The sequence below is a fragment of the Hemitrygon akajei genome, chromosome 26 (genome assembly GCF_048418815.1).
Source record: "Hemitrygon akajei chromosome 26, sHemAka1.3, whole genome shotgun sequence".
In the NCBI taxonomy this organism is placed as follows: domain Eukaryota; kingdom Metazoa; phylum Chordata; class Chondrichthyes; order Myliobatiformes; family Dasyatidae; genus Hemitrygon; species Hemitrygon akajei.
In genome coordinates this window covers 40,052,801-40,067,450 of record NC_133149.1, presented here as the reverse complement: position 1 = coordinate 40,067,450, position 14,650 = coordinate 40,052,801, and the positions used below count along the sequence as shown (strand labels likewise).

Sequence of the window (14,650 nt, the reverse complement as noted above, 5' to 3'; positions counted from 1 at the left end):
AATCTATTTTCCTATGTAACATACAATTAGCCTTTCAAAGTGAGCACAAATGTTCTAATTTAGGCAGAAAAACGGAAAATTGTACATACACTAAAGTAGAACTGGGGCATAAAACTGACTGATCGTAAAGAAAGCCTATAGAAGGTGGGGCATATAGGCTCCTTTTATAGAGAGTAATTATGTTTTTATTTTAATACAGGTTCACCAATTTCAGATTATCAATATCTGAAAATATATAGAGTAAGCTGGAGTCCCTAAGGCAGTCCCACACTGACTGGCAACTCCTGCAACGCCACTGGTGCCAAACTCTTATCAGACTCTGCTGTTCCTTTGGATTCATCAGCTGTGTGGAGAGGGGTAGCCTGCTACACAGACAATGGCCTACTCTCCATATCGTATTGCTTGAGTACAACACAATTAGGACATAACATCTTTGGTTCACCTTGACCAATGGAGAGCCTCTTATTAGACAATATTCAGGTATAGACCAGAAATATTAATCTTTTGCCCCTCTATGCATAATTTAACCTTTACCTCCTAGTCTTAGATCCTCATCTAATATATCAGTACCCCCTAATTCCTTGAACTTTAATCATTTAACACCTTGGATTTTAACTGTCCTGATAATACAAGCAACATTTTTCAGCTGGCCTGATAAAAAGTTGGCTTTATAAAAAGGTCCTCATGCGTACACCTACTTCCAACATTGATAACCCTGAATAATCTATATAATACTAAAACTCTCATGCTCTGTCTGTCTGTTTGTGACCTACAGTTAGCGCAAACGGAGCATTACAGCGGCACTATTTTTGGCTAAATCGACTTAAAATGCGCTAACTTACAGAATGCAGGCAAAATTCAGGGTTATATATTTGTATAAAATTGTTCATTCACCAAAATCAACTGCCCCGTTTTGACCCGAGAGCCGATGTCAGCCATGATGGAAACTGCGACGCGACACCACGACGCATGCGCATGGCCAGCCTCAGCAGCGCCTCACGATGCTCACAGCGCCGATTCCACCTTTGAGTGATCGGGCAATTTTTGCAGTGAATAGAGAAGACTAAATCACACAGTATTTGACAGGCAGATATATCAGGCCCTCTGAAGCTGTTGGATTGATACTTGGATTTCCAATTCACGAGAGGGAACCAGCCATTGTTTGCCTTCAAGTGCACCTTCCCCAACAGCATCAAGTACTCTTTCGAGATACAACTGAATAATGATATGGCAAGAACCACTTTAACAGAACTCATGGATCTTTGCTCTTGCGATCCATTTGCAAGAACCCTGTACTATGCAGATAGTCCCAGATTCTACACTTGGACTAATAAGAGATGTGAAAGAAGGAGAATGGGGAAAAGAGTGGAGTTCTCCGGGACTTTTGAAACAAATGTTCTGGGTCGAGTGTATACTGTTTCTCCACGAAGTGGTGACCTCTACTATTTCAGACGACTTCTTCATCACATAAAGGGACCAGTATCTTTCGAATCATTGAAAACACGTGATGGAGATACCATTCCATCATTCAAAGACGTCTGCAGAGAGAGAGGATTGTTGCAAACTGACGATCATTGGCAGCAAACTATGGAAGAAGCAGAGAAAACAAGAACGCCCAGAGCAATGAGAGATTTGTTTGTTGTCTTGCTAACAAACACTGAAATCAACAATCCACAGCAATTATGGAACCCGTTCAAGAATGTAATGTCTGAAAATTTCTTACAAATGGAAAGGAGAACTATCAATGATCCTAATATCATTATCAATGAGAGGCATCGTGGACAAGCTCTTCTGTATTTCCAAGAGAAACTTGAGAACTTGGGCAGAACACTGGAAGAATATAACTTGCCAACACCAAAAAACGCTACAATTACTCAAAGTGCTAGCAATTTGGAATTATTGCGTGAACTGCAATACAACAGAGACGAACAGCAGGAATTTGTTTCACAGAAGGAGCCCCTATTAAATAATGAGCAAAGAGAAGTATATGAATATGTGTGCGACAGCTTGGAAAGGAATCTCTCTTCATTGATTTTTATTGATGCACCAAGAGGAACGGGTAAGACATTTATCATCAACTTGATCCTCGCTAAAGTTAGGGGAGATGTTGGTGTTGCTATTGCTGTAGCATCATCAGGTATTGCAGCAACATTGATGCCTGGTGGTAGGACAGCGCATTCAAGATTCAAAATACCCCACAAAGTCAATGAAGATGCCCTTTGTAACATCGATTAAAAACACCAATACTGCAAATTTACTCCAAAATACAAGGCTTATTGTCTGGGATGAGTGCCCCATGATTAGGAGGGAGAGCTTCGAAGCCGTGGACCGGACCCCTTGTGATGTATGCAGCAAGAATGAGGCCTTCAGGGATATTTTAACCATTTGCTGAGGCGATTTCTGTCAGCTTCTACCAGCTGTGAAACGTGGAAATGATGCTGATGTGGAGAATTCATGCATAAAAAATCCTACTTATGGAGAAGTTTCATCAAGTTTCAATTGAAGAGAAACATGCGATTGAGTGAAGGAGAAGGACAATATTCTGAGTTCTTATTGGATGTTGGAGAAGATAAGATTGAGAAAACTGAAAACGATGAAATCAAATTACCTGAAGATATGATTCTCCCAGCAAAAACTATGGAAGAATGCATTGATTTCATCTACCCAACATTCAACAATCCTGCAGAACTGTTCTCGAGGAATTCTATCTTGGTTTCTCTCAATGAAATTATGCGAAAAATAAACTTCACATGCATTAGATGCTTCCCTGGAATCATGAAAGAATACTGTTCCTTCAATGCCGTAAGTGAAGGAGCTAACGCCACTCATTTTCCAACAGAATTCCCTGATTCGGTAGAACTCTCTGGATTGCCGCCACATAAACTGGAATTGAAGAGGGGATCTCCCATCATTTCAGTGAGGAACTTGGATCCACCAAGGCTTTGCAATGGAACGCGAATGATGGTGGAAGAACTGCACAACAATCTCATCATAGCAAAGATAAACACTGGTGTGTTCAATAATGACATTGTCATAATTCCAAGAATTACTCTCAATTTATCAGAAGGGGAAGATGTTCCTCTTCAGTGGAACCAGTTCCTGATACAGTCATGCTTTGCTATGACTATACATAAGGCGCAAGGCCAAATCATGGAGAATGTGTTGATTTATCTGGAGAAACCGGTATTCCAGCATGGTCAGCTGTATGTGGCTTTAAGCCGGGGAAAAAGAAATGAATACGTTAAGAGTATTCTTGAAGGGTGGCAGATCAACCAGAAATGTCATCAAAAGAGTCCTTCATTAAATGAGGAGGAGCTATATTTGTCTTGCTACGTGTCTTTATTCTTTAATAAACTGAGTTTTTCTTCTTTAATTTCTAAAGCACATCACATCAGACTGCACTACCTTTCTCTCAAAGGGTTTCCCAACGGGTTGTCTAGTGGGTATTAAACAGCTTTAAAATGGCTCACAATTCATGACTTAATCTTAGAAGGCATAATCAGGGCATTTGATAATCAGTAGAAGCAAAATCTGCAAGCTTCAAGCTAGCGCATTGCCCCAACCATGATAAAAATTCCTCTTCCAGCATTATTGTTGGCTGGTTACTTGGAGAAATCAGTTAAACATTTTTTTACACTCAATCAACCATGCCTCATCTACAGTGCAACTAACCAAAATTAGACAGTTTAGCCCCAGTATTTTTAAATAAATGGCAAAATTATTCAAATGCTATTTTCAATACATCTAGTTGATAAATATAATGATGAAAATTTAGATGGAACTTTATAACTGTTTGCACAAATATGCAGAAGCTCTACTAGTTTCACTAACTTCAGAATTCCTGAAAGAACAATTCCTGGTATATTCCTGCCACAATACCACAGGGACAAGAAAAGATTACTATTCTATTACAAAACTGAAATTCATTCCTTTCTACTATACCATTAAGATTAAACTCTTAAAAGGTAGAATCACTTTAGCTGCAACATTCCCTACGAAGAATTAAACCAGCTAAACTAGCGTAGGGAAAAAAATAACAGCTTCAATTAGATCAAGGTGCTAATGTGGCAACATTTGCTAGAAAGATAGCAAATGAGGTCTCAACTTTGATACAAATGTAGGACTCTCCAGTTCCCATGGGATGACTAGACACTTGGATTTCCTATGCAAGCTGTTAATGCCTTTGAAGTTATACTCAGGGGTAATAAGGATCAGCATCAAGCAGAAATCACAGGGTCAATGAAAGGTGATTTATAAACTGTAGCTCAAACTCTAGAAATTAAACCTAACTTAAAAAAGAAGCTTTACTGGTTGAATTTTAAAGTTTGATGCATTATTTTGATATTACAAACAGAAAGGCTGACAATTACCTCGCAGAGATCTGAAGGGACACCTTGCAGGGCTTCGTACGCTGTTGTCATCTGAACAGAAACCCAAAAACTGTTCATCCTGAAAGGAAAATATAATCAAAAAGTAGTAAAAAAGCACATTTTAAAAAGCTTATTTCTCTTAGATCAAACTTAATAATTTGTTTTAACTTCTGTATAATTGTCTGGCAGAATGAAATTACCGCCAACAGTGCAGAAGCTCCAGCATCATTTAAGCATGGCAAGCAAGCAGAATCAGGTTTATCATCACTGGTATGTGTTGTGAAATTTGTTAACTTGGCAGCAGCAGTTCAATGCAAAACATAATATAGAAGAAAAAAAAAGTAAATCAATTATAGTATACATATAATTAATAGATTAAAAATCATGCAAAAACAGAAATAATATTTATTAAAAAAGTGAGGTAATGTTCACAGGTTCAATGTCCATTTAGGAATCAGATGGCAGAGGTGTTTCTGAATTGCTGAGCATGTGCCTTCAGGCTTCTGTACCTCCTACCTGTTGGTAACTGAGAAAAGGGCATGCCCTGGGTGCTAGGGGTCCTTAATAATGGAGACACCGCTCCTTGAAAATATCCTGGGTACTTTGTAGGCTAGTACCCAAAATGGAGCTGACTAAATTTATGAATCTCTGCAGCTTCTTCCGGTCCTGTGCAGTAGCACCCCCCCCCCCCCCACCCCGGGCAAACAAAACAGTGATGCAGCCTGACAGAATGCTCACCACGGTACATCTATTGAAGTTTTTGAGTGTTTTTGTTGACATATCAAATCTCTTCAAACTCCTAATGAAGTATAGTCACTGTCTGGCCTTCTTTATAACTGCATCGATATGTTGGGACCAGGTTAAAACCTCAGAGATTTTGACACCCAGGAACTTGAAACTGCTTGCTCTCTCCGTTTCTGATCCCTCTGAGGATTGGTATGTGTTCCTTCGTCTTACCCTTCCTCAAGTCCACAATCAGCTCTTCCATCTTACTGACGTTGAGTGCCAGGTTGTTGCTGTGACACCACTCCACTAGTTGGTATATCTCACTCCTGTACGCCCTCTCATCACCATCTGAGAGTCTACCAACAATGGTTGTATCATCAGCAAATTTATAAATGATATTTCAGCTATGCTTAGTCACACAATTGAGAGAACAGCAGTGGGCTAAGCACACACCCGAGGTACACCAGTGTTGAATGTCAGCGAGGAGATGATATCACCAATCTGCACAGACTGTGGTCTTCCAGTTAGGAAGTCAACTATCCAATTGCAGAGGGAGGTACAGAGGCCCAGGTTCTGCAACTTCTCAATCAGGATTGTGGGAATGATGGTTTTAAATGCTGAGCTATAGTCGATGAATAGCATCCTGACATAGGTGTTTATATTGCCCAGGTGGTCCAAGGCAGTGTGAAGAACCATTAAGATTGTGTCTGCCGTTGACCTATTGTGGCAACAGGCAAATTGCAGTGGGTCCAGGTCCTTGCTGAGGCAGGAGTTCAGTCTAGTCATGACCAACCTCTCAAAGCATTTCATCACTGTAGATGTGAATACTACCGGGCGAGTCATTAAGGCAGCTCACATTATTCTTCCTAGGTACTGGTATAATTGTCTTTTTGAAGCAAGTGGGAATCTGGTCAGCAAATGAGTCAAAAGGCGTAAAAAACTGATTATAGCCATCGATACAGTAAATTTGCCAAGGACAAAATTTCTTTGATGGTATCTTTCATATCTTCAGGTAATTCCAAGTTCGTTGTGCACAGTTAATTTTTAAGGTATATTTATATTTATGTTAAGAAGTTCAATATTTAAAAGATTGGTTTACAGTAGCTGCCAAGTCTCAATCTAATTAGACTGCAAAACTCATTTCTGGAGATGTTGCCCTACTTGAAAAACAAACTAAACGTTTCCCTCTGTTAAAGATATCTGAGAGAAAACAGGCAAGCCAGATCAATCTACCATAAGCAGCATGACCCATAATGGTCCTGCATGTAACATTACAAATGTACAAGCTCTCCTATGACTCCTATAATCAAAGGTGGTGATAAATCAGCATATAGGAGGAAGATTGAAAATCTGGCTGAATGGTGCCACAGCAACCTCACACTCAATGACAGCAAGACCAAGGTGCTGATTATTGACTTCATGAAGAGGAAACTGGAAGTCTATGAGCCAGTCCTCATTAGATCAGAGGTGGATCAGCAGTAAATTCCTCAGCATTTATCATTTCAGAAGGTATAGCAGTGCTTTTGCTTTCTTAGAAGTTTGTGCAAATTCAGCATGTCACATAAAACTTTGACAAACTTCAATAGGTGCACAGTGAAGAGTATACTGTCAGGTTGCATCATGGACTAGTATGGAAACACAAATACCCTTGAACAGAAAAATCTACAATAAGTAGGGAATATAGCTTAGTCCATCACAGGTAAAGCCCTCCCCACCACTGAGCACATTTACAAAGAGTCCTGTCGCAAGAAAGCAACATGCATTGTCAAGGATTTTCACCATCCAGGCCATGTTCTCTTTTCACTGCTGTCATCAGGAAGGAGATATAAGAGCCTCAGGTCCCAACCACCAGGTTCAGGAACAGTCATTATTCCTCAACAATCAGGCTCTGGAACCAGAGGAGATAACTTCAATAGTCAGTTTAATTGATTCCATTATGGTTATTATTGTATTATGGATCTATTGAGTATGTCCGCAAAAAAAAATGAATCTCGGTTGTATGACACATGTACTTTGAACTTTATATAAGCTATCTATCACCCAACATTGAACTGATTCCACAATATGTGAACTCACTCTTAAGGGTTCTCTACAAGTTGTGTCTCAATATTATAATCAGCAGTATTTTTTGTATTTGCAGAGTTTGTCAACTTTACACTTTGGTTGTTCCTCCAAGACTTTGTTTGCACTGCTTCAAGTTTCCTTTTTTTGCTTTGGCCTCATTTTTATTCACTCACTTTCATCCAAGATTCACATCCTTTCAGAGTTTTTGAGGCTAGAATGACCCTTATTCACAAATTAGATCAAAACTGCAGGAAATGAGGACAGAACATTCTGTATGTTACTTCACTCTTGAATCTTCTCTCAGTAGGCCCGTTGCAATTTTCTGGACATAGTCACCAAGATTTGTGGTTGCTTTCGTATACCATGACCATTGCTCTATGGCCTCCAAAAATAATTATCATTATAACAGCAAGATCACATCCAGTGACTGATCTTGAGCTTTGCACTTGAATCAAAATTTGTAGACTAGATTTCTAAACAACCAAAATTAAACATATCCAGTCGTATCCACATAATGACACACACACACACACACACACACACACACAAAATGCAGGAGAAACTCAAAAAGTCATACTGCACCTATGGAGGGAAATAAACAAGTCAATATTTCATGCAGAGACCATTCAAAACTAGAAAGGAAGGGGGCAGAAGCCGGAAAGAGATGGTGAGAGGAGGGATATGAAATAAGAAGTTGTGACATGATAGATTGAATCCTCCAGATCGTATCTTGACCTCAGCCTCCAGAAGGTCACAGTCTCCACCACTTCCGGTTCTGATCTCAACCCCAGCCATCTCCAGCTCCTATCTCAGCCCCATCACCTCCTTTCTTATTGCGCTGGGTCCTACTGCTCCAGTTCTTCCACAACTACTTGCCACCAACCACTAGAATCTCAGACTACCCTCTACAAGATGAAATCTTCCTCCCATCCCACTTTCCTCTGACCTCTCTGCCTTTCCCCTGACTCTAGCTCTAATCCTCAACATGTCTCTCATGGTTTTCCCTCAAACTTCCCTCTCAAGGCAGAATGCTCGGTACTCTGTCCCTATGCCGCACCTCAAAAATTTCCGCGCCTGTCCTGACACCAAGCTCTTCTTCTGTCACCTGTCTCCAAAACACCTTCTATGGCAAGATTACCCCTGCCCCACCAATGGCCCCTTTTCCAATCTTCAACCCTCCTTCTCTTGTAGGACACCCCACCCTGGCCTTTTGTCCATTATGGATATTTTTATCTCTAACTGCCGACGAAACATCAACCTTCTTGACTTCAGCACTGCTCTCTCCTATTCGAACTTCAAGCCCTGAATACACTGCCCTCCACTCTCTGCACCAATCCCAACCTCACCATCAAACCTATTGACAAGGGGTGCTGCTGTAGTATGGCTGACTAATCTCAGCCTTGCTGCTGCATAACAGCAGCACCTCTACTCACTCACCCCTTGAACAGGACCCTGCAACATCACCAACCTCACTTCCTCTGGATAACTCCCATTCACTGCAATCTAGCTCATAGTTCCCATACCCAGTACTGCTAGTTTCTATCTTCTAACCAAGATCAACAAATCTGTCTGTCGCAGTAGGCCCATTGTTTCTGCCTGCCCCAATTCCATTTTGTCTCTCTTGGTTTAATCCATACCTACCAACATCCATGTCACTTCACATGCACTTGATCACTTCAAGCACATTAAGTCTATGAAGGTTCTCAGTCATCCAGGTCATTGTACATCGATAGGTAGTAAATCAAGGCAACTGGACTTCCTGTGTTGTCTAGAAGACGTTTCGCCACTCATCCAAGGTTTCTACCATTCTAATCTACAGTGGATAGTTTTCCGATTTATAAACTCTGAGTTGTTTAAAGGTACAGTAATCACAAGGGTCATTAGGAGTCAGAGATAACGATGAGAGGATCATTAGTCTTATCTCTGCATGAATAGAGGTGTGAGAGACGCCAGGTTAAAGATGTTCCGACTACACTGTAAGTAGCTGATAGCTGGTGTTGTACCCCAATCCCCTCTTTTCATGGATGGGTTTTCCAGTTTGACAAAGATATCTTCTTTAACCCCTCTTTCAAACCACCTGTCCTCCCTGTCCAAAATCTGCATATTGTTATCAAAGGAGTGTCCTTTGTCCATTAGGTGTTGATAGTCTTGATCTGAGGTGTTAGCCCTACTCTATGACTACCCTTCATCAAGACAGCAACAAAACCCAGCAAGGACATCAGCACAACAGAAGTAAAGGGTAAAGCAGACAGAAAAACAGTCATCCCATATATAGCTTGAGTTTCAGAGAAACTCAGAAGGATTTTCAACAAACACCAAATCCCTGTGTTTCTGAAACCTACAAACACACTTAGACAGAAACTCGTCCACCCTAAGGATCCTACACCAAACATAAACGGAGCAATATTGTATATACTATACAATGCAATGAGAACTGCACGGATCTGTATATTGGCGAGACAAAACAACCACTTCACAAACAGATGACCCAACATAGGAGGCACAGCATCTCAGATCAAGACCCGGCTATATACCTACACCTAAAGGACAAGGGACACTCCTTTGATTATAACAATGTGCATACTTTGGACAGGGAGGACAGGTGTTTTGAAAGAGGGGTTGAAGAAGCCATCTTTGTCAAACTGGAAAACCTATCCCTGAACAGAGGGGGTAGAGTATGACACCTCCTATCAGCTACTTACAATGTAGTCCTAACATCTTTACACTTGTCTCACTTCACAGGATAAGTACCAGGAGGGAGTTCAGTGGAGAGGGTCAAGTACTACATCTGCCCATACACCTCCGCCCTCACCACCATTGAGGGCCCCAAAAAGTCCTTCCAGGCAACATCGCCTGAGAGTCTGTCAGGCCAAACTTAGCGAATCTATAGAACAGTAACTGTAAACTTTAAATATCAGGAACTGTTAACTATAAATTGTGCAAATGCAGATATAAATAAATAGCAATAAATACCAAGCATGAAATAACAATATAACAGAGTCCTTAAATGAGTGTAGCTATCCCTTTTTGTTCAAGGGCCTGATGGTTGAGGGGTAGTAGCTGTTCTTGAACCTGGTGGTGAGTCCTGAGGCATCTATACTTTCTATCTGATGGCAGCAGTGAGAAAAGATCATGCCCTGGGTGATGAGGATCTTTGACGATGGATGCTGCCTTTCTACAGCAAATTTTAATGTAGATGTGCTCAAAGGTTGGGAAGGTTTTACCCATGATGTACTGGGCCGAACCCACCACCTTTTGTAGGATTTTCCACTCAAAAGGCATTGGTGTTCCTATACCAGGCTGTAATACAGCCAGTAAGCATACTTTCCACCACACACCTATAGAAGGTTAACAAGGTTTTCAATGACATGCCAAACCTCTGCAGACTCCTGAGAAAGTAGAGACTCTGCCATGCTTTCTTCACAATAATATTTAAATAATGGGTCCAGGACAGATCCTCTGAGATAGTGACACCCAGGAATTTAAAGTTACTGACCTTTTCCACTTCTGATTCTCCAACAATTACTGGCTAATGGACCTCTGGTTTCCCTCTCCTTAAGTCTACAATCAGTTCCTTGGTCTTGTTGACATTGAGTGAGAGGTTGTTGTTATTATACCACTCAGCTAAGTTTTCAATCTCCCTCCTGTATGCTGATTCATCACCCTCTTTGATAGAGCCCACAATAGTCATCAGCAAACTTGTATATGGAGTTGGAACTGTACTTAGCCACACAGTCATAGGTGTAAACCAAGTAGAGCAGGGGGCTAAGCACACATCCCTCTGGTGCTCCTGTGCTGATGGAGATTATGGAGATGTTTTTGCCAATCCAGACTGATAGGGGTCTACACAAGTGAGGAAATCCAGAATCCAATTGCACAAGGGGGTACTGAGGCCCAGGTCTTGGAGCTTACTGATTAGTTTTGAGAGAATGACAGTGTTGTTAAATGCCAAGCTGTAATCAAAAAAGAGCACCCTGATATTTCTTGGAACTGTCTCAAGTCAGAGAGAGTAAACTAACAGAGTTATATAGACAAGAAAGAATTGGGAAATAAATAATGCATTTATAAGATAAATATTGCAAGTTGAAGACACAGGATGTTTTGCATGAAAAGTACTGCAGATACCAATATATTAACAATAGGATGAAACTGAATGTGTAGCTCTACAATTGGTGTGGAAAAAATTAGTAACAATTCCTGGGGAAATAGCATCAGTTCTAGGGAAAGGTGTTCTGTGGCATAGGAATGGGATGACGTGTGAGCAAATCAACCATCCAGGGCTTTAAAAAAGCTTTAAACTAAATAAGGAGAATTGGAGGGGAATGGTGAGAGTGAATTGAGAAGACTTTAGATTAAAAGCAAGGTAATAAGGTAGGGTAACAATAATGGTACTTAGACACCCAAGTATACTAGACACCCAAGTATACTTCATTTAGTCAGAGAAGGCATACAAAAAAAAATTGAAGTTCCTTTACCCGAATACAGAACACACAGCACATGCACTGAGGTGGAAATAACAGGTATTATCATTGGAGTGATATGTTTTTAAAGTTCCAAGATACTTAATCTTTTTTAAAAATGTGTAAAATGGAAATAGATAATAAAGATTGGGAAAATGGCTATAAGGATTGAAGTTCCAAACAACAAATGATCAAACTGATTTGGGTGGAGCTAAGAAACAGCAGCATAAAGATTACAGTAGTGAAAGCTGTCTGCAGGTTCCAAACAGAAGTGGTAGAGCAGGGCTTATATAAATCAGGAAATCAGTTGTGTTTCCCCCCCCCCACAAAGGTACCAGATGATTAATGGTCCAGTCAATTTCCCTTCCCCAGTGAGATGCATGGTTTCAATATGGCCAACAGTATTTGCAAATTCTCTTCTGCTTATCTTTATTTGATTTCAAAGCTTAATGAGTAAATGTTTTGTACCATCAAACTGCCTAGAATTACTTAGGATCAATCAAGGCTGAGTAAACATAATGTTGATCAAGTAATGAAATAAAATACAAAAAGTTACTGAAATTGATGGATGGGTACATGTGGCCCCCGCTTTTTGAACGTTCACCTTACGACAACTCGCTGTTACGAAAGACTTACATTAGTACCTGTTCTCGCTAACCAAAGAGGATTTTCGCTTTTACGAAAAAAAAGACGCCTGCTTTATACATGTGTTTACCCCGAGAAAGACTACAATGACCGTGAAGCCTTGTGCATGCGTGTACGTGCCGATTTCTTTTTCTCCAAATCAATTTTGGCTCGCTGCTTTCCCGAGTTTAATAAGTGAAACTACACTGCACCTACAATATTTCTACTTTATATAGGGTGTAAATTTATCATATCATTCCTGCTTTTATTATATGCTAGTGTTATTTTAGGTTTTATGTGTTATTTGCTTTGATTTGGTGGGTTATTTTTTTGGGTCTGGGAACACTCAAAAATTTATATTTTTCCCATATAAATTAATGGTAATTGCTTCTTCACTTTACGACATTTCGGCTTACAAACGGTTTCATAGGATTGTGGGGGAAACCTGTAGGTGAAAATGGAAAATATAGACTGTGGTGGGAAGATGCAAAACTGAAAAACTTGGAACAGTCAAGCATACAATAAAAGCCCAGGCAGTCCAAGTAATTTATTGTAGACTTCAGAAATGGAAGTTGGGAGAACATACAACAGTCATCATTGAGAAAAGACTATTGCTGAGCAGCAGCATTCTGTATTGATATTACTGAAGAAAAATTTTCTAGAAATATCAAAAGATACTTAAGGGAATTAGGTTACAAACTTTGCTCAGGGTATTATCATGTGCCACATTTTTGCTGACCACTAAATGTGGTGACAGACCTGTTCTCCAACAATTCAAGTGTCTCAGTTTTCATGTTTAGTAGTGCGCTGTAATGTGTTACAAGGTGTTGACACAAACATTAGATTATTGAGCGTTGTAATATATTTAGTGTGACAAAACTCTGCCAAATGGTGCCCAATGAATGCAAAATCTAGTGAGCTTGGTCTCAGATCACACAATTTCCTTAACAGAAAAGTAACCTATTCTTATCCCTCTGTAGAGTAAGGAGAGTTAATATATAAAGTGATGAAACAGACTCACAACAGCATTACAACTTCCTCCATGGGCAACATCAGGAGATCTCCTTTGAACAGTATCCAAATACAACACAGATAGAGTTTCCTTTCCGGTTCATTCTGAGTAGCTGTCAACCAGCTACCAGGAGATCTGGTCCACGATGCACCTGCTTTTGGCATATACGAGAAAGAGTAATGATTTGTGACCAAGACACTTCCTCATGTAAAATTCCTTAATACCTTTGTTTTAAAAAGCAGAATGCCTATACCACCACCTCAGGTAAATCATTATAGTTTTTCCCCATATGACAGATTAGACCTGAATTCCTATTGCTACCACTGCACAGTAGAATACAATTAACATGCAGCTTTGCCTTTAAGCTCACTGGTGATGAACTACTTTTTTTTGCTCATATTCTGAATTTGTTATTTTAGAATTTAATGATTTAATGTATTCTACAAATTTCAGATGGTTTAGGAAGTTACATCTCCCTTTCAAGCTCAAACAGTACATACACAATATGATTTATAATATGAACATACCATCACTACTATTCAGACAACTTTGGCAAAAAAAAAGAGCCATCATTTCTCATGAAGCTCAGCCAGTATGACAGACTACCTTCAAGAGAAGAACACTGAAGATAGAAAGTATGAGAGTTTGTAAACATTACTTGCTTTTTACACTTTAGTCCAGCTGAGGCCAGAATTTTGTCTCTCAGCTAGAAATATGCATTGTACAGGGACAAAAAGTTGAAAACTGAGTATGGTTGGCCCTCCTTATCTGCGGGTTCCACATGCCCGAATTCAACCAACTGCGGATCGGGAAAACCCGGAAGTTCTCTCTCCAGCACTTGTTGTTTGAGCATGTACAGACTATTTTTTCTTGTCATTATTCCCTAAACTAGTGGTCACCAACCTTTTTAAGCCCAAGATCCCCTACCTCAGTCTTAGTGAAAAGCAAGATCGACCCCAGATCGATTAGTTACACGCATGCGCACCGGAACAGAAAAGACCGGAAGTAAAACCCCGCAACACAGAAGTAGAAATAATGTATAAACACCAGGGGTACCCACCTTTTTTGCACCGCGAACCGGTTTAATAGTTTAATATTGACAATATTCTTGCAGACCGGCCGGGGGGGGGGAGAGTGTTAAACACGACCGGAATATAGCGATACTCGAAGCAGGTTCCTTATGTCCAGTCTATTCCGCAATTTCGTTTTCGCGGCTCTTGCCACTTAGCTTCTGTCCCGCTTGCTCGCGTTTTTTCCACTCACAAAATTCAACGCGTTTGTCTTTCAGTGTGAGGTGCTTGGACTCAGGGTACCAAAGCAGTTTTGAGGACTTCATTGCCTCATTAGACAGTCTCCCGCCCGCCGCCAGATGCCTTGGCCAGGTGCGGCTGGTC

The 14,650-nt window shown here is 40.3% G+C and overlaps 1 protein-coding gene across 2 annotated transcripts in view; it reads right to left on the bottom strand.

Moving 5' to 3' along the window:
- kmt2a (lysine (K)-specific methyltransferase 2A) overlaps nt 1-14,650 on the bottom strand; it is a 161,553-nt gene that overhangs the window by 135,286 nt on the left and 11,617 nt on the right. For both annotated transcript variants that reach the window (XM_073029965.1, XM_073029966.1), the window contains exon 2: nt 4,371-4,449. In XM_073029965.1, the coding sequence (XP_072886066.1) occupies nt 4,371-4,449 (79 nt within the window). The remainder of the gene's footprint in view (nt 1-4,370; nt 4,450-14,650) is intronic.